Genomic DNA, 21,813 nt, shown 5'->3' with positions numbered 1-21,813 from the left:
GGTTTACTTTTTCGTTGTCTGAGGAGATTGTATCCGATCAGAGGGGTATGGCGTGGGTACTCTGCTCCTTTAGAGGATTCAACTCAACAGAAGCTTCTCTCTACTCCATATGAGTTCCGCTCATCTCATAGCGGAAACCACAGACCTAGGGGACTGAGCCCTTATTGGGATCTCTTCTTCTGTTAACTCTTTAGGTGAATCTTCCCATTTTGTCGCTGATGGTGTATTGGCCCCATTATCGGTCTCAGAGGGTGACTGCGTTTGTGGAAAGATTTTGGGAGTCCGGAATCCATCATGGGTTTCACAGGATTGCTGGCATGTGCCAAATCCATTAACTATTATAGAGCATAGTCTCTGATAATATTTCTCAAGTAGGGTACATATCGTGACCTCGAGTGCTTGCGAATAGAGTGCCATTACTTTCCTAGTACAGTAGGAGATTAAGGGTATTTCACAAGATGAGGAGGGTTCTGCAGTGTCTTGCAGGGTTTTCACTGCTCATTAACGACAGAGGCACGCAAGTGCCCTGCCGGGGGTTAAATGGTAGGCTGCATCCTTTAAAGTGCTCCGGTAAGCTGAATCCAACGTCAAATCCAATAATATTGGTATCATTCACACAAGCCTTCTCTGCTATAGAATTATAGATGGAAAACAGTATTCAATGAAGATTTGGAGAGAAGATTGTATATTGATTTGTATTGAGATTTGAAGGAGTAGACAGTCTTGCGACCTTTCATGGTCACCGCCCGGAAGTTCCCTCCTTTTTTTTTTTTTTAATGCTACTATTTTTTATTTTTTAAAAAAGCACTACAAACTGTATTTTGTGGCAATTGGGGGACATTTTAAAAATTAACCAGAGGTTAATGGCTGGTTATTTATTGCGCGCCCATTAACAGGCGACTTTGCCCATTTACGGGTGTGCGATAAATTAGCACTCCACTTGTAATTTAGCCCTTAACCGTTTACGCAAGGTCTTCATTCACGCTTACACGCTTGTTAATTTAGTTTGTGCTTGTGCAGTTCCCTTTATGAGTAATCCATGGAGAAATCATTGTTATAACAAAGGGTTCATAAACTTTTTGTGCAATTGTGCACACACACATATGCACACACTCATGAACACATACATGTAAAAAGCTAAGCTGTGATATGTAAAGTAGAATCTAGCAGGGATATGCTTGTAACATTATCTTAGCGACAGCTTGTAAAATCAAAAGATTTTGAGAGATTTTATCCCCTTAAGTTACACTTACCTCGTCTCCTCTCCAGGCTCTTCTGATCATTTCTTATTTTAAAAAGTAATTCTCAATCGTACTATTGAACAAAATGTAGCTCGCTCCCGCTACCAGACTAGAGTGGGAGCGTGCTACATTTAGTTAAATAGTTTGATAGGGCTCAGAGCAGGCGGACAGGTTATGGAGCAGCGGTCTTTGTGACCGCTGCTTCATACCTGCTGTTTCTGGAGAGCCTGCAGGCTCGCCAGAAACACGAGGCATCAAGCTCCATTCGGAGCTTGATAAATATGCCCCATGATCAGAAGAGCCTGGAGAGGAGACAAGGTAAGTATATAGGTGATAAAATCCCTCAAAATCTTTTGATTTTACAAGCTGTTGCTAAGGTTATGTTACATACTTCTGCACTATGTGCAGAATTATTTGACTTTATTTTTTACATTTACAGTCCCATTAAAGTCACAAAGAATAGGTTAAAAAAATATATAATGCAAAATTAAACATTTTTTAATACAAATAATTTCTCATCCATTATCTTCTGGAATATAAAAACAACCCTCCTGATACTTAAAGGAACAGGAAACCCCAAAAATGTAATTCATGACTCGGATTGAACATACAATTTTAAACAACTTTCAAATGTACTTTTATCATCAAATATGCTTCATTTTCTTGTTATCCTTTGCTGAAGGAACAGAACTGCACTACTGGAAGCTAGCTAAACATATCTAGTTAGCCAATCACAAGAGACAAATGTATGCAGGCATCATCACCAGCTAGCTCCCACTAGTGTAGGATATGTGCATATTCTTTTTCAACAATGGATACCAAGAGAACAAAGCACATTTGAAAATAGAAGTGATTTTAAAAGTTAAGTTAAGATTACATACTCTATCTGATGCTTGCAAGTTTAATTTTGACTTTTCTATCCCTTTAATTAAAGGGACAGTCTACACCAGAATTTTTATTGTTTTAAAAGATAGATAATCCCTTTATTACCCAATCCCCAGTTTTGCATAACCAACACAGTTATATTAATATACTTTTAACCTCTGTGATTATCTTGTATCTAAGCCTCTGCAAACTGCCCCTTTATTTTAGTTCTTTTGACAAACTTGCAGTTTAGCCAATCAGTGCCTGCTCCCAGGTAACTTCACGTGCATGAGCACAGTGTTATCTATATGAAACACATGAACTAACACCCTCTAGTGGTGAAAAACTGTTAAAATGCATTCTGAAAAGAGGTGGCCTTCAAGGTCTAAGAAATTAACATATGAACCTCCTAGGTTAAGCTTTCAACTAAGAATACCAAGAGAACAAAGCAAAATTGGTGATAAAAGTAAATTGGAAAATTGTTTAAAATTACATACCCTATCTGAATCATGAAAGTTTATTTTGGACTAGACTGTCCCTTTAAGAGAACATTTTCATTGGGCATGTAGGAATCCTGAGACAAAAACAGAACTGTGGGAGAAAATGAGAGAAAGTAACAATGGCAGGATAGAGTAGGAGCGAATACGATGTACAAAAGAGAGAGAACCTGAGAGAATAGGAAATCACTGGTGACATCATGCACTGTGTTGTAGATTTGCTTGGAACTAAGACGAGTATTGCTAGATATATGTTTGTAACAACACATTTGCTTCAACATTTCAAAATATTTATTTCACTAGGGAGCAATTTAGGAAACACAGACCGAGGACATCAGGATGTAGGAAATGTTGCACTCATTTTATTGGTGCCTCTGCTGCACGCATATTATTTCTTGGCTTTTGTTTATTAAGAAAAAAAGATTATAGGATTGATCTGACAAGGATTTCTAAATAAAAGACCTTTTATTGCACAACAAACTTAATAAGCTTCTAATTATCTGCAGAGGCAAAAATCAATAGCAGATAGAAAGGGAGAAAAGCTTGTGCAGCTGATTTATACGTTACAAAAATATATGTTTTAATATGCATATGATCCGGTGTTTTATAGAGCAATAAGAAACACTGAATGGATTTTCAATGTTATATCAAGTTGAGTCAAGCTTCAAAATCAATCAGATGCTTAGAATAGAACATTCCCACTGCAGAGCATATAAGGAATTAACTGACAGTGTCTAAAATTAATTAATTAGGAGCTTCCGGTGGGCGGAGCTAGCGGCTGGCAGCAGGAGAGAAGAGCTCCGCAATTCAACTCTAAATATATCCTATTTTCTGCTGCCGGCTGCCTTATCCCACGTTACCGCCTTGTTGGGTAGCTGTAATAAGACCCCAACCGGCCAGGAAAAGATCGTGAAAGGCCGAAAATCGCCCTTGCCTCGGAAGGCATTTCTATCTGCGCCACGCTGCGCACCTAACGGACCTCGCGGGCGCCATCTTGGAGGATCCCTCCCCACCTCCATACCCGTCTCAGCCCTGACGGAGCTGCAAAATCATACAGGCTAAGGAGTACACCAACAACGCTACATGATACCGGTCAAGCCGGACTATATATCTTTGCGACGGCTAAGGAGGGGACAATAACAAGCGGTACTCAGGTAACACGCACCCTAAAGGGACATTGCAGGCTAACTGATTAACTCACTTTAAAAGCAATACCGATGGTACCAGACTGCACCTAAGTAAACCGGCCTGTTTCACTTTACCTTAAAAAACAAAAACACTTAAACTTATATCAGGACACAAGTTGGTAAATTACTGGGGGCCTGGGATGGAGAGCTGCAGCGCTGGAGCTGTGAACAAACCCAGCAACTTCTGACCGCACAGGGGCTTGACAAATAAAACACTTTACCCCATTGCATAGCTGGTATAGCTAAATTTTTTCAGGACTATATCTATGGTCTATATTTTCAGAGCGGGGCAAAATATTTTTTCCTACTGCGTAGCTGGTATAGCTAAACTTTTACATCTGTCTTTTGTGATCCTGTGATTGTACTCGAGGCCTATAACTTCTAAATGAATAATTTGCCAGACAAGTGATACACTTTACTGTTTCATAACTACCTCAGTGAACTTATCTTATTGCACTTGGGACTAACATTTCTGGTGTGAGACAGGAGGGGAGAGGAGCCTGTTGAGCAGGAGGAATGCTTTTGTAGTAAATGCAGCTTACTTGTTTGTTTGTTTCTTACTCATCTTGCTTTTTCACAACCTGAGGGGCTGCTGCATCTCGCAGAATTTCAGTGTCACTTCGTGGTTTATGCACAACGTTCCAGCAATCTTGGTCCTCTTGTATAATTTGTTCTATGAAAGTGGACGAGTATTTTCACAGGCTGCCTTCGCCTTCAAGTAGCACCATGAGTCAAAGATCAAAAAAATCAGGAAAAGAGGCACAAAATCCTTATTGAATCACAGGCAAACACCTCACTTGCAGATATTGAAAATAATTCACCAGGTGATCACTCCTCACTCTTGCAAGAGCTTAAAGCATTTTTCTTACCAAAGATGGACAGTTTGCAGGCTGGTGTTGATACTTTAACCAGTGAGGTGAGGCTTTTTTCTACACGTATGTCTGCTGCAGAACAGAGAATTTCAGGGGTTGAGGATAGGCAGCAAGAATCAGATATTTCATTGAAGCACTTGCTGAAACAAAATCAACAGCTAATGGATAAAGTAGAAGATTTAGAAAACCGCAGTAGACTAAATAACCTGCGAATTGTGGGTGTTCCTGAATCCATCAATGATAAAGATCTATTGGACTTTGCTGCCTCAACCCTTCCAAAGCTCCTAGGTATGCCTTCGGATTGCCTCCCACTGGATATCGAGAGATCACACCGCATTGGCCCTAACAGATATCTGGACAACTCCAGGAAAAAACCACGTCAAGTAATCTTTAAGTGTTTAAATTTCCAGGACAAGCTTGCCATTCTCAGAGCATATAGAACGGCTAAAGAAGTCACTTATGAAGATCACCGCCTCTTGTTATTTCAAGACTTTTCAGTGGAAGTCACTAAAAGAAGCAAGGACTTTGCCTCACTCTGTTCCACCTTGCATGAACAGGGGCGCAAATTTGCTCTTATGTTTCCAGCTACCCTGAAGATCCAGACCCTTTCAGGTCCAAAAACTTTCTATTCGCCTGCAGCAGTGCAAGCATTTCTGTCCACAGAGCGAAGGCAGGATAATGGTTGATAAGACTCTAACAAGAATTAATGTTCTCAGTTTTTACATAAAATGTATCTCATGATATGCTTGGTCTTTCTCTTGCAGAGACCCTGGTTGTGGTTAATAGTTCTCAGTTGGTGTGTGCGCCTGTGGGGCTCAGGGAGGGGGCACTGGGATGCAGAGTCGCCTTCTGCTTTTGGGTACTTGCCTCTGTTGGAAATACTCTCTTACGTCATTGGCGTTTGCAGGTGTTGCAGTGCCTCCTCTCCGGCCCGCGTAGGCGACACAGATTTCATAATAAGTATAGTTGTTCATATGGTTTGTTTTCCTAATACTTTCAATGTTTGCTCCAGTCCCAGCTCCTACATACCCCACTTTATTAAGGCTATGCAATACCCCCCACGTCACATGAATCATGGTTCAGAAAGGTATGCTACCGGTGGAGTCCCTATTCATTCTAGGTTTCCCCCTCCCTTTCCTGCATACTTGGCCCTTGACCTGCATTTAGCACCTTTGGACGGCGATCCCCTGTCTGCCTTCCATCTCCTGTTGTCCACTACCGTTGGTGTTGCAGGGTTACTCTGTTCCGGGGGTGTTGATCCTGAGTGTATGCTATGTAATCTCCCACCCCAGCCCTTATCTGGCCATTGTATGCCTGTTCCATTCCTTCTGCCCTGTGCTGCATCCCTTGAAGTAAAGCCACACCTTGTAATGTTGAGTATGTTTTTCAATATAAATGCAATCGTGTTTGGTAATTGTTGGTCCCAATACAGAAGATCTAATCATTGTATATCTGACCCCATTGTCCTGCCCTACGCTGAGCCTCTTGAGGTTATTTTACATTTTGCAATGTTGAATATGTCTTGCACTGCTTATACAGCTGTGGTTGGAAAACTTCGGCCTCAGCATAATACTAATGCCACTATGTGTTCTTGCTTCCTCTGCAGTTACTGTGTAATCGATGCCTGGGGGCCTCTGGCTCCCCCCCCTCCGCCACACCGCCAACTAACGAAGGCTCAACACTGTCATCATATAAACGTAAGTCAAAATACACAGCCTATATGCATTGAATTCATTGTAGCAAATTTTAGTTCTGATGCCCCTGCACCCCTTGCATTTAATGTAACACCTAGATGGGTTTCTCTGCCAGGCTGCAGGTTTATTACCACTATAAGCTTTAGATATGATACCTCCCATTAAAGTCATTGCTTGGAATGTAGGGGGCATCACATCCCCGGCAAAGAGGAGCATGATTCTTCACCACTTAGACTCATTGCGGGCTGACATAGCTTTGCTCCAAGAGACGAAACTGACAGCTGAGGAACATGAGAAGTTAAAAATACGTTGGGTCGGACAAGTTATAAGCTCCCCCACGGAGGGTAGGAAGAGGGGGGTTGCAGTCCTAGTGCGCAAAGGTTTAGCAGCTGTTTTTTCTAAGGTAAAGATAGACAAGAAGGGGAGATTTATAATTGCTTTAATCCAGATTGACACTTCCACATACACCCTTTGCAATGTTTATGGCCCTAATGCATACGACCCTGACTTTTGGACGAACCTTCTAGCCACATTGGCCACATATAACGCTCCTATAATTATGGGGGGTGATTTTAACTTGGCCCAGGCTCTCCCCCTGGATAGGTTTAGGGACCCTTCAGTCCTAAAAGCCTTGAAGATAAGTATGTCTAGATATAAACGTGAGGAATCCCTTGTTGGCTCCTTTAAAGAAACTTTGAACCTGGTAGATGTGTGGAGAGCTAGAAACCCTGTTGAGAGAGATTTCACTTGCCTTTCTAAAACGCACCATACCATGTCGCGTATTAACTATTTTTTGACTGCACCAAGTATCACGCCACAGATCTCGTCTACAAGTATAGGTCAAGTTACTATTTCAGACCACGCCCCAGTCACTCTGATCCTTCAGCCTCAGCTTCCTAAGCCTCCAAATAATAATTGGAGATTCCCTCTTCACCTTTATAACAATATTGCGTTCCGTCACCATTTAAGGGCCTCCTGGACACACTACGCGTCGGACAATGCTTCCCATTTAAGAACTCCAGATCTATTTTGGCATGCCTCCAAAGCGGTGATGAGGGGCCACATAACCTCTTTCACAGCGCATCATAACAAGCAGCTTAAGAGGGTGGATGGGGCTCTTCTTTCTCAGCTCACTGAGGCCTATAATAACTATCTATCTACCCCTACGTTGCTGACTAGGAAAACGTACTATGACCTTAAGCAGACTAGGGATACATACCTCGCTCAACAAGACAATAAAGTCAATATTCACAGGCAGGGGCGTTATTATCGGCATGGTAATAAGGCTGGCAGGTTACTCGCCAAATTGGTTCACTCTTATAAGCCTAAGTCCCAGATTCTAGCTATTAAATCCAGGGGTACCATAACTGCTGACTCTAAGGAAATCATGGCCAAATTTGTAGACTATTATACCTCCCTATATTCTAAACAATTCATTCAGAAGCAAAGCACAATTTTTGGGACGCAGTGCAACTCCCCACTCTTACGGAGGACCAGACCTCCCTCTTGAACTCCAGGATACACCCTCAGGAGGTTCTTAAGGCCATTTGGCAGAGCAAGCTGGGCAAAGCGGCGGGCCCTGATGGGCTGCCCGTGGAATATTTTAGGTTATTGGACGAGGAGCTGGCCTCTGTCCTATCTTCCCTGTACTCTGCGTATTTGGCGGGCATTGAGCAAATGAATGACAGCTTTTCTGAAGCCAACATTTGTCTTCTATTGAAACCCGATAGGGATCCCACTCTTACCTCCTCTTATCGCCCCATTTCATTGTTAAATGGAGATTATAAACTTCTGACAAAGATTTTGGCGGATAGGTTGGCAACGGTTTTACCACACATAGTCCATGCCGACCAAACTTGCTTCGTAAAAGGAAGGTCATCAGTGTTAAATATTAGGAAGACTCTTGGTGTGGTGGCCCATTATTGGTACAACGCACATGCACAATCCCCCTCTCAGCTGCCAGATGCTTGCCTTTTAGCGCTTGACGCTGAAAAGGCGTTTGATCGGATTGAGTGGGACCATCTACACACTTCATTATCTCACTTCGGTATCCGGGGTAACTTTTCTAACTTCTTACAGCAATTATACATGGCCCCCAAGGCATCTCTCATAATAAATGGGGGGCTTTCTCCCTCTTTCACGCTGCAGAGAGGTACGAGACAGGGGTGCCCCCTTTCTCCTCTCCTCTTTGATCTGGCCATTGAGCCCCTAGCATCCTACATTAGACAGCACTGTGCAGGTCTAAACATACATGGCCGACGGCAGCATCTTTCTTTATATGCTGATGATCTGTTGCTCTTCGTAGGTGACCCTGGTACCAATTTGCACCCTCTTTTGGATATTATTGAGGATTTTGGCAAGTTTTCAGGATACAAGATTAATATCGACAAATCTGAAGTCACATGGTTACAGAATTCTTGTAACACAAATCTGGCGGGTACTGGTCTCAAAATCACTGAAGGCTGCTTTAAATACTTGGGCATTCGCATACATGTCAATCCTCATAAATTATATTCTCTTAATCTTAGTGGGTTTGTAAGTGATATTAAACAAATGTTGCTGAGTTGGGTGAAGCTCCCCCTTTCTCTTTCGGGAAGGGTGCATCTTTTCAAGATGGTCGCTCTGCCTAAGCTTCTTTATCCCTTGCAAATGGTGCCCTTGCTTCTCACCCAGCAAGACATTGCCTCCTTGCAGACTTCCATTGGTAATTTTATTTGGCAGGGTAAGAAACACAGGATAGGTAAGACTCCTCTGTCAATGCCGGTAGGTAGGGGTGGGCTCCGTCTTCCCAATATCATGTGGTATAATTGGGCAGCCCTTTCTAGTTTTATACTGGATTGGCTGGTAGGGAATGACTTTTACACCGTCCCTGATCTAGACTCTAACTTCATGAAACCGCTACACTTGGCTTTCTTGCCTCATGCGGATCTTAAATCGTTACCCATGTTTGTACAAAACCATGTCTTATTTAGGGACCCCTTGAGAGTCTGGGCCAAGATTTGTAGACTCTGGGGATTGCAGAAATCTACTAGTAAATATCTCCCAATACAGGGTAACCTCAACTTCCTTCCTGGATACACTACACAGGCATTTCAGACATGGCAAGAATCAAAACTAACCAGACTTTATCAACTACTGCATCCCTTGACCTTTGACATATTACCTTTTCAAGACTTGCGGGTAAATTACGACCTCCCCAGCACCCACAGGTTTGCGTACTTCCAATGCAGACATTACATCTCTACACTAATTTCAGGGGGACTGTTGTCTAAGGAACCTTCCAATATAGACAGACTTTGTACCTTGGCAAAATTGGGACCTTACAGACTCTCACACACATATAATCTGTTGTATCGTCATTTTGAGGACTCCACTTTGCGTGGGATCGTATCGAAATGGTCTCATTTTGAAGACTTAGAGGTGGACACAACGCTGATTACTTTGAGCTTTGAGAGGTCAATTCAGGGTACTATTTCTGCAAAACTGAGAGAATCGCACCTAAAGTTCTTGCACCAAGCTTATATTACCCCTGGCATGCGTGCAAAATGGGTTCGAGGGGCACATGATTTCTGCAGTAAATGTAGCCGGGAGTCCCCTGATTGGATTCATCTGATGTGGGGGTGCCCAAAGGTGCAGAAGTTCTGGCAGAAGATTTCGTTTTGGCTGGGCAAACTAACCAAGCAAAATCTATCCCTCTCAGCACAGTATGTGATTTTTCTAACGCCTAGAGACCAGACACATAAATACAACACTTTTATAATTACAGTCCTCATGTTAGCTAAACAGGCTATTCTTAGGGAGTGGGTGGGTGAAAGAACCCCACCATTTCAGCAGCTGCTTAGAGCAGTACATACTGAGATGCTAATTGAGCAGGCAGATACAAGGGGAGACCCTGAGAAAAGAGTGAAGAGGTTTCTTCTTAAATGGGAGGTATATTTGATGCAGTTACCAGACATAGTTAGGGATAGAGTTCTCCTTCCCTTTAAAAACAGTCAGTATGTCCTAAATGAAAATCTAAAGGGTAACTGGTGTCTCTCCACTGATTCAAACTGTTGAGAATTCCTTTCATTTGCGGAGGCGTGGTGTTGGCTGGATGGGGGGGATCCGGAGGTACCCTGGGTGAGTATGAGCATAATTGTTGTTTGTTGTTTGTTGATCTTTCCGTTTTTCCTTCTATGCTATTCTCTTTCTTTCCTTATCTTAGTCATTATGCTTTTTCTTTTTCCTTTCTTCTTCTTCCCTTTGTTTGTCTGTATACTAAAACATTTTTGAAAAAAGATGAGTCCAAGTGCATGCATGAAGATTTCATTTAAGTATCAGGCCTTATAACACGGTCACTGCCTTATATGTCTTACTATGCATTTGTTGATATCAAAACCTATTATACCAATGTGATTGTACTTGTCATGTATGTCTTGGATTCTTTTCTATAAATAAAGTTTAAAAAAAAATAAAAAATTCATTAATTAGTAGAAGATTAAAAGGTAGAGTCCAAATAAATAAAAAGATACATTCAAAGCCAGATTTACAGCACTGGAGCCTCTAGGCACACTATGGCCCATATTTATCAAGCTCCGTACGGAGATTGAAGGGCTGTGTTTCTGGCAAGCCTTCAGACTCGCCAGAAACACAAGTTATGAAGCAGCGGTCTAAAGACGGACAGGAATCGCCGGAAATCAACCCGATTGAGTACGATCAGGTTGATTGACACCTCCCTGCTGGCGGCTCTTATGAGCTGCTGCAATGTTAAATGTGCAGAGCGTATTGCTCTCCGCATTTAGCGAGGTCTTGCGGACCTGATCCGCCAGTCTGGAGAAGTCTTGTAAATGGGAATGTGAGGAGGTAACAAAAGAGGATGAGAGAAGGAAATCATGAGCAAGGGGTCCGGAGGGAGAGTATCTGGAGACAAGGTCTGAGATGTAGGAGGGAGCAGTGCAGTTGAGGGCTTTGTATGTCAGAGTTTTGTGTTTAAGCCTGGAGGCAAGAGGAAGCCAGTGAAGGGATTGGCAGAGAGGTGCAAAAGGTACTAAAGGTACAGTTAGAGAGATAGGAAGAGAGCCACAAGAGAACTGTGTTGCAAATGCTCAAGGATTGGAAGATTTTGAGGAAAAGAGGGTGGTCAACAGTATCAAAGGCTGCAGGCTGATTAAGGAGGATAAGCAGATAGAAGTGGCCTTTGGGTTTTGCTGTAAGTAGGTTGTTGGTAACCTTAACAACCTTAACAACTGCTGTCTCTGTGGAGTGATGGGGGGCGAAATTCAGATTGCAGTGGGTCAAGGAGGGAGTTTAGTGTAAGAAAATGGGATAGACATGCATATACTAGCTTTTCAAGAAGCTTTGAGGCAAGAGGGAGAAGGGAAATAGGGCGTTAGTTGGATGGGGAGGTTGGATCGGGAGAAGGTTTTTTTTTTTTTTTAGATTTTTTTAAATTTTCTTTTTAATTATTTTTATTGAGGCACAAGAAATAAACATACAGGAATCCCATTGTAAAATAACAAGAAAGAGAGTATACAGATTTTGTGTTGACGCAAAGGTGACATAAAGGTGACATATAAGCAAATAATTGCATATACATAAAGTGAAATACAATAATGCATCGCGTATCTGAATAATACCTGCAAAATGGAACAAAACAAAAAGGAAATGGATAAATCAGTATCTAATCCTCAGTTTTAACCACCAAAACGTAGAAGAGGCCACTTTTGGACCTCTGGTATATCTAACAGGAACATTAATAGGAGGATTACAACAATGTAAGGTCCCTTTTGGACCCCTAGGCCCATATTTATAAAGCTCCGTACGGAGCTTGAAGGGCCGTATTTCTGGCGAGTCTTCAGACTCGCCAGAAACACAAGTTATGTCATATTTCTCCTGTACACTTACTTATCTCACTTATCCTTTAGAGTTACTGTTTTTCCACACTTATGGTTGACACCTCCCACATAATTTACCATAAAGTAACACAGCACCAAGGAATCACTGCTTGGTTATTTCTGATACAAGCTGTTCTCTTCAGGGAAGCACTTACCGAAGAACACACCCCAACCTGCTGCGCTCTCACAGCTGCATCCTCATCTCACGGACTTAGCGGTGATGTCACACGCCAACGTACGCGGCCGCGCTGACCAGACCGCTCACAGCAGAGCAACGGAGCAAGCAAACCTCGCCACCTCCGATTTTGGGAAACCAAAAACCTAAGACCTACTAATTCCGGATTTCTTCCCTAAGTAGTTGGTAAGTTAAGCTGCCATCTAAACCTCAGATCACTGACTTTGTTATTGCCGAGTTTGCTAACTTGTTTAAACCTGCAACTTATCCTTTACTAAGTCTCTTCCTTGCAATAAACGACATCTGCCATATCTCACTAATATGTACCGCAAACCTCAGTTAGAGACTTATTAGGTGGTGTCTCAATACACTTGTTGAACTACACTTTACTTCACCTTTAGCATATAATCTTTAAATAGCATATCCTGGGGTTTCTTAGCAATTGCTATTATAATTTATCCAGGTACAGAGAAACAATACTGAGTAGAGCTAGAAGCTCAATTGTCTCAGCTATTGTTCTCCTGAACCTAATATTAATGTGAAGTGCATTGTTTGATACTGCTACCCATGCTGCCCCCATTAACAACAGCAATATCACACATACACTTCCCAACACCACTAAGCTGCAGTTGTGGTCCTTACATTAATGAAATCTATTTTGACTTGCAGGGAAATACTGAGTTATAAGAAACCCTGACAGTAATAACCAAGCCCACAAGATGGACCCAGCAGCCCTAGTATCTCACGTAGAGGCTCTGACACAAACAGTTGAAAACCTCTCTAAGGGGTTAAATGCCTTACAAGCAGAAAACACCTCATTAAGGCCTAGATTTGGAGTTTTGCGTTAGAAGGGGTGCGTTAGCTACGCGTGCTTTTTTCTGGCCGCACCTTTTAAATACCGCTGGAATTTAGAGTTCACAGAATGGCTGCGTTAGGCTCCAAAAAAGGAGCGTAGAGCATAATTTACCGCCACTTCAACTCTCGATACCAGCGGTGCTTACGGACGCGGACAGCTTCAAAAACGTGCTCGTGCACGATTCCCCCATAGGAATCAATGGGGCAGTTTGAGCTGAAAAAAAACACCTGCAAAAAAGCAGCGTTCAGCTCCTAACGCAGCCCTATTGTTTCCTATGGGGAAACACTTCCTATGTCTGCACCTAACACCCTAACATGAACCCAGAGTCTAAACACCCCTAACCTTACACTTATTAACCCCTAATCTGCCACCCCATGCATTATACTATTATCGCTGACCCCTGCATTATACTATTAACCCCTAATCTGCCCCTCCGTACACCGCCGCAACCTATATTATCCCTATGTACCCCTAATCTGCTGCCCCTAACACCGCCGACCCCTATATTATATTTATTAACCTCTAATCTGCCGCCCCCAATGTCGCCGCCACCTACCTACAATTATTAACCCCTAATCTGCCAACCGGACCTCACCGCTACTATAATAAAGTTATTAACCCCTAATCCGCCTCACTCCTGCCTCAAAAACCCTATAATAAATAGTATTAACCCCTAATCTGCCCTCCCTAACATCGCCGACACCTAACTTCAAGTATTAACCCCTAATATGCCGACCGGACCTCACCGCTACTCTAATAAATTTATTAACCCCTAAAACTAAGTCTAACCCTAACACTAACACCCCCCTAAGTTAAATATACAGTAATTTTTATCTAACGAAAAAAATTAACACTTATTAAATAAATTATTCCTATTTAAAGTTAAATACTTACCTGTAAAATAAACCCTAATATAGCTACAATATAAATAATAATTATATTGTAGCTATTTTAGGATTAATATTTATTTTACAGGTAACTTTGTATTTATTTTAACCAGGTACAATAGCTATTAAATAGTTAATAACTATTTAATAGCTACCTAGTTAAAATAATTACAAAATTACCTGTAAAATAAATCCTAACCTAAGTTACAATTAAGCCTAACACTACACTATCAATAAATTAATTAAATAAAATACCTACAATTATCTACAATTAAACCTAACACTACACTATCAATAAATTAATTACATACAAATACCTACAAATAAATACAATTAAATAAACTAACTAAAGTACAAAAAATAAAAAATGAACTAAGTTACAAAAAATAAAAAAATAATTTACAAACATTATAAAAATATTACTACAATTTTAAGCTAATTACACCTACTCTAAGCCCCCTAATAAAATAACAAAGCCCCCCAAAATAAAAAAATGCCCTACCCTATTCTAAAATAAAAATAGAAAAGCTCTTTTACCTTACCAGCCCTTAAAAGGGCCTTTTGCGGGGGCATGCCCCAAAGAATTCTGCTCTTTTGCCTGTAAAAAAAAACATACAATACCCCCCCCCAACATTACAACCCACCACCCACATACCCCTTATCTAACCCAAACCCCCCTTAAATAAACCTAACACTAAGCCCCTGAAGATCTCCCTACCTTATCTTCACCACGCCGGGTATCACCAATCCGTCCAGAAGAGGCTGCGAAATCTTCATCCAAGCCCAAGTGGGGGCTGAAGAGGTCCATCATCTGGCTGAAGAGGTCCATCATCCGGCTGAAGTCTTGATCCAAGCGGGGGCTGAAGAGATCCATCAGCCGGCTGAAGTCTTGATCCAAGCGGGGGCTGAAGAGAGCCATCATCCGGCTGAAGTCTTGATCCAAGCGGGGGCTGAAGAGATCCATCATCCGGCTGAAGTCTTCTATCAAGCGGCATCTTCAATCTTCTTTCTTCCGGATCCATCTTCATCCCGCCGACGCGGAACATCCATCCTGGCCGACGACTTCCCGATGAATGACGGTTCCTTTAAGGAATTGAACTTGGATCTGATTGGCTGATTCCATCAACCAATCAGAATTTTCCTACCTTAATTCCGATTGGCTGATAGAATCCTATCAGCCAATCGGAATTCGAGGGACGCCATCTTGGATGACGTCCCTTAAAGGAACCGTCATTCGTCGGGAAGTTGTCGGCCAGGATGGATGTTCCGCATCGGCGGGATGAAGACTTCAGCTGGATGATGGACCTCTTCAGCCCGATGATGGACCTCTTCAGCCCCCTCTTGGGCTTGGATGAAGATTTCGGAGCCTCTTCTGGACGGATCGGTGATACCCGGCGTGGTGAAGATAAGGTAGGGAGATCTTCAGGGGCTTAGTGTTAGGTTTATTTAAGGGGGGTTTGGGTTAGATTAGGGGTATGTGGGTGGTGGGTTGTAATGTTGGGGGGGTATTGTATGTTTTTTTTTACAGGCAAAAGAGCAGAATTCTTTGGGGCATACCCCGCAAAAGGCCCTTTTAAGGGCTGGTAAGGTAAAAGAGCTTTTCTATTTTTATTTTAGAATAGGGTAGGGCATTTTTTTATTTTGGGGGGCTTTGTTATTTTATTAGGGGGCTTAGAGTAGGTGTAATTAGCTTAAAATTGTTGTAATATTTTTATAATGTTTGCAAATTATTTTTTTATTTTTTGTAACTTAGTTCATTTTTTATTTTTTTGTACTTTAGTTAGTTTATTTAATTGTATTCATTTGTAGGTATTTGTATGTAATTAATTTATTGATAGTGTAGTGTTAGGTTTAATTGTAGATACTTGTAGATAGTTTATTTAATTAATTTATTGATAGTGTAGTGTTAGGTTTAATTGTAACTTAGGTTAGGATTTATTTTACAGGTAATTTTGTAATTATTTTAACTAGGTACCTATTAAATAGTTATTAACTATTAAATAGCTATTGTACCTGGTTAAAATAAATACAAAGTTGCCTGTAAAATAAATATTAATCCTAAAATAGCTACAATATAATTATAATTTATATTGTAGCTATATTAGGGTTTATATTACAGGTAAGTATTTAGCTTTAAATAGGAATAATGTATTTAATAAGAAATAATTTATTTAGTTAGATAAAAATTATATTTAATTTAGGGGGGTGTTAGTGTTAGTGTTAGACTTAGCTTTAGGGGTTAATAAATTTATTAGAGTAGCGGTGAGGTCTGGTCGGCATATTAGGGGTTAACACTTGAAGTTAGGTGTCGGTGATGTTAGGGAGGGCAGATTAGGGGTTAATACTATTTATTATAGGGTTATTGAGGCGGGAGTGAGGCGGATTAGGGGTTAATAACTTTATTATAGTAGCGGTGAGGTGCGGTCGACAGATTAGGGGTTAATAATTGTAGGTAGGTGGCGGCGACGTTGCGGGCGGCAGATTAGGGGTTAATAAATATAATATAGGGGTCGGCGGTGTTAGGGGCAGCAGATTAGGGGTACATAGGGATAATATAGGTTGCGGCGGTGTGCGGTCGGCAGATTAGGGGTTAAAAAATTTTATTAGAGTGGCGGCGATGTGGGGGGACCTCGGTTTAAGGGTACATAGGTAGTTTATGGGTGTTAGTGTACTTTAGAGCACAGTAGTTAAGAGCTTTATGAACCGGCATTAGCCCAGAAAGCTCTTAACTCCTGGCTTTTTTCTGCGGCTGGAGTCTTGTCGTTAGAGTTCTAACGCTCACTTCAGCCAAGACTCTAAATACCAGCGTTAGAAAGATCCCATTGAAAAGATAGGATATGCAAATGGCGTAGGGGGATCTGCGGTATGGAAAAGTCGCGTCTGCAAAGTGAGCGTTAGACCCTTTCCTGACTGACTCTAAATACCAGCGGTAGCCCAAAACCAGCATTAGGAGCCCCTAACGCTGGTTTTGATGGCTAACGCAGAACTCTAAATCTAGGCGTATGTTAATTATAGTAATTTTATTTAGATTTTTTTAAATAATATTTAAGTTAGGGGGGGATAGGGTTAGACTTAGATTTAGGGGTTAATAACTATAGTATAGTGGCGGCGACGTTGGGGGCGGCAGATTATGGGCTAATAAATGTAGGTAGGTGTTGGCGATGTTAGGGACGGCAGATTAGGGGTTAATAATATTTAACTAATGTTTGCGATGCGGGAGTGCGGCGGTTTAGGGGTTAATATATTTATAATAGTGGCAGCGATGTCCGGTTCGGCAGATTAGGGGTTAAAACATTTATTTTAGTGTTTGCAATGTCGGAGGGCCTCGGTTTAGGGGTTAATAGGTAGTTTATGGGTATTAGTGTACTTTTTAGCACTTTAGTTAAGAGTTTTATGCTACGGCGTTGTAGTGTAAAACTCTTAACTACTGACTTTAAAATGCGGTACCAGTCTTGACAGGAGAGGGTCTACCGCTCACTTTTTGGCAGACTCGTAATACCGGGGCTATGCAAGTCCCATTGAAAAAAGAGGATACGCAATTTATGTAAGTGGAAATTGAGGTATTTCCAAGTCTGGCCAAAAAAGTGAGTGGTACACCTGTACCTGCAAGACTCGTAATACCAGCGGGCGTTAAAAAGCAGCGTTGGGACCGGCCAACGCTGCTTTTTAAGCCTAACACACAACTCGTAATCTAGCCGTTTGTTTGCCAAGTAATGATTCATGTATATACCGTTATTTAACCTATATCCAATATACTATACCTTTATGCATTAATCCCAAACTCACCCCTAGCAAACAGCGGGTATTCCGCAGAATACTATAATATCCACAGGCAAAATTAACTATATATTTTCAAACCATTCAGGCAGAGATGTGCTTTTAACTATTTCAGCAGCAGCAGTTTTCCACTGATATCTTGCTGTCTTTCTAAACAAGCATTAATAAAAGTTAAGTTTTATTATTTATTACTTATGTGCTAAACAGCATGTTTCTTTTTTCACCTATCTTTCATAGGTTTTTGTGTATATTAGTACATTATTATGCTGAAGCACACTTTTGGATAGCTACCTCCTAATAAAACTATTGTTTCACTAGAACTGCAAACCCCCTGTTTTTTTTTATTCAAATTTTAGTTGTATCTTGTGTAAGGAAACGTCAAATTATAGAAATGGTTTTAAGGTGGAAGTGTCAGGAATTGGCCAAAGACTGAGTGTGAGTAGTGAAAGATCGGAGTCAAATGTGACCCCAAGACATCGGACATGTGGGGTTGGGGTAATGATGGAGTTATCGACAGTTATCGAAAAATGGGAGTGGAGATTTTGGAAGAAGGAGGGAAAATAAGGAGCTCAGTTTTGGAGAGATTTAGCTTAAGGTAGTGAGAGGACATCCAGGATGAGATATGAGAAAGACAGTTATTGACCCCCGTTAGTAAGGAAGAGAAAGGTCTGGAGCAGAGAGGTAGATTTGCGTGTCATCAGCATACAAATGATATTGAAACCCATGGGACTTTATTAAGGAACCTAATGATGAAGTACAGATTGAGAAGAGAAGGGGACCAAGGACAGAGTCTTGCAGTACCTCAACAGAAAGTGGTAAAGGGGCAGAGGATGCACCAGAGAAGGCTACACTAAAGGTAGGTAAGATAGGTAGGAAGAGAACCACGAGAGGGCTGTATTGCCATTGCCGAACGATTGGAGGGTTTGGAGCAAAAGAGGGTGGTCAACAGTATCAAAGGCTGCAGACAAATCAAGAAGGTTTAGCAGAGAGAAGTGGCGTTTCGATTTTGCTGTAAACGTTTGATTGCTGTCTTTGTGGAGTGTTGGGGTGAAATCCAAATCGCAGTGGGCTAAGAAGGGAGTTTAATGTAAAGGAAAGGTGATAGGCCTGTATATACTAGCTTTTCAGGAAGTTTTGAGGCAAGGGGGAGTAGGGAAATAGAGCGGTGGTCGGATAGGGAGGTTAAATTATGAGACTTTTTTTAAGAATAGGTGTGACCAATACATGTTTGAGAGATGAGGGAAATATACTGGTGCTGAGGGAAAGGTTGAAAATGTGTGTGATTATAGGGCTAAGAGTAGAAGAGAGGGATGGGAAATATGTATATGTATGTATATGTATGTAATAATATGTGTATGTATCTATTTACAGATAAAAATAAAAACACATAAATACACATGTATACACACACATATATATATATATATATATATATATATATATATATATATATATATATATATATATATATATATATATATATATATAAGTGCATTGGAGCCCTTTGCAGTTAAGTAGATGTAAACTAAAAAATCATATTTATACATTTACTACAGGTGAAACTCGAAAAATTAGAATATCGTGCAAGTTAATTTATTTCACTAATGCAACTTAAAAGGTGAAACTAATATATGAGATAGACTCATTACATGCAAAGCAAGAGAGTTCAAGCCGTGATTTGTCATAATTTCTGCTGATTATGGCTTACAGCTCATGAAAACCCCAAATCCACAATCTCAGAAAATTAGAATATTACATGCAATCAATAAAACAAGGATTGTACATAGAACAATATCGGACCTCTGAAAAGTATAAGCATGCATACTGTATGTACTCAGTACTTGGTTTGGGCCCCTTTTGCAGCAATTACTGCCTCAATGCGGCGTGGCATAGAAGCTATCAGCCCGTGGCACTGCTGAGTTGTTATGGACGACCAGGATGCTTCAATAGCAGCCTTCAGCTCTTCTGCATCGTTCGGTCTCATGTCTCTCATCTTTCTCTTGGCAATGCCCCATAGATTCTCTATGGGGTTCAGGTCAGGCGAGTTTGCTGGCAAATCAAGCACAGTAATCCCACGGTCATTGAACCAGGTTTTGGTGCTTTTGGAAGTGTGTGCAGGTGCCAAGTTCTGCTGGAAAATGAAGTCAGCAACCCCATAGAGCTCATCTGTGGAAGGAAGCATGAAGCACTCCAAAATCTCCTGGTAGATGGCTGCGTTGACCCTGGACTTAATGAAGCACAGTGGACCAACACTAGCAGATGACATGGCTCCCCAAATCAACACAGACTGTGGAAACTTCACATTGGACTTCAAGCATCTTGCAGTGTGTGCCTCTCCATTCTTCCTCCATACTCTGGGTCCTTGGTTTCCAAATGAGATGCAAAATTTGCTCTCATAAGAAAAGAGGACTTTTGACCACTGAGCAACAGACCAGGTCTGTTTTTCTTTAGCCCAGGTAAGACGCTTCTGACATTGTTTGTTGTTCAGGAGTGGCTTTACAAGAGGAATACGACATTTGAAGCCAATGTCCAGGATCCGTCTGTGTGTAGTGGCTCTTGATGCACTGACTCCAGCCTCAGTCCACTCCTTGTGAAAGTCCCCAACACTTTTGAATGGCCTTTTCCTGACAATCCTCTCCAGGCTGCAGTCATCCCTGCTTCTTGTGCACATTTTTCTTCCACATTTTTCCCTTCCACATAACTTTCTATTAATGTGCTTTGATACAGCCCTTTGGGAATATCCAACTTCTTTTGCAATTACCTTTTGAGGCTTTCTCTCCTTATGGAGGGTGTCAATGATGGTTTTCTGCACAACTGTCAGGTCAGCAGTCTTTACCATGTTTGTGATTCCTACTGAACCAAACTGAGAGACCATTTAAAGGCTCAGGAACCCTTTGCAGGTGTTATGGCTTAATTAGCTGATTAGAGTGGGACACTTTGAGCCTAGAATATTGCACCTTTTCACAATATTCTTATTTTCTGAGATTGTGGATTTGGGGTTTTCATGAGCTGTAAGCCATAATCATTACAATTATGATAAATCACGGCTTGAACTATCTTGCTTTGCATGTAATGAGTCTATCTCATATATTAGTTTCACCTTTTAAGTTGCATTAGTGAAATAAATTAACTTTTGCATGATATTCTAATTTTTCGAGTTTCACCTGTATAAATTTACTGTAAATATTTCACATTCCAATGTTTTCCACATAGCAGAATATGTTCTATGTGTTTATAAATAGATATTCCAATATAGGTATAGATATACTGTATATTGTACCAAAATACCAAAATCAGATATATGTAGAATTATGTATTTATGAATAAATAGAACACCTAATATGAGATCAGGTTTGCTCGTGTTTTTTTCCCAGTTTTTTTGCTTCTTTGACTTCTATGGGGGAATACGTTATCGCACACAGTATTCTAAGTTTGGCTTTTTATGCACACCGGCTTAGCGCACAAGCAAAAACTGTTTACTTTCAACTTGTAATATGAGCACTACCAGATGTGCTCAAAAAATTTCCTTCTAGCAGAGTTAACGCTCGAGCAGGAGTGTTGAATACTGCTCCACTTGTAATCTGGCCCTAAGTTTGCTTTAGGGAATTGTTACTATTTTTGTTCATGTTTTCAAGAATTTGAACATGTTAAAATGAACAATGTTCTGGGTATTATTTACCTGAAAGTGCGAGATCCACATTTAGGTATGCCACTGTTCTAGAATTTAAAACTTTATTCAGTTCCTGTAAAAAAAATAAAAGTAAAATGTTTTCATCTATTTTGTAAAAAATTTGGCTGAATAATTATTTTTATTAGAAACTAGCAAGTATTCAAATAAAACTTATAAATGATAAAGATGTTTTTGTAATAATGATACAGATGATTTGTAG

General features: G+C 40.9%; 1 protein-coding gene across 1 annotated transcript in view; it reads right to left on the bottom strand.

The window, feature by feature from the left end:
- The window catches only part of LOC128636604 (glutamate carboxypeptidase 2-like), a 345,394-nt gene that overhangs the window by 139,409 nt on the left and 184,172 nt on the right, over window positions 1–21,813 (bottom strand). Inside the window, exon 11 of the mRNA XM_053689599.1 lies at window positions 21,603–21,666. Coding sequence (XP_053545574.1) covers window positions 21,603–21,666 — 64 coding nt within the window. The remainder of the gene's footprint in view (window positions 1–21,602; window positions 21,667–21,813) is intronic.

Source organism: Bombina bombina, chromosome 1 (genome assembly GCF_027579735.1).
Source record: "Bombina bombina isolate aBomBom1 chromosome 1, aBomBom1.pri, whole genome shotgun sequence".
NCBI lineage: Eukaryota > Metazoa > Chordata > Amphibia > Anura > Bombinatoridae > Bombina > Bombina bombina.
Note: the sequence above shows the minus strand (reverse complement) of the source record. Positions and strands in the feature narration are given on the sequence as shown.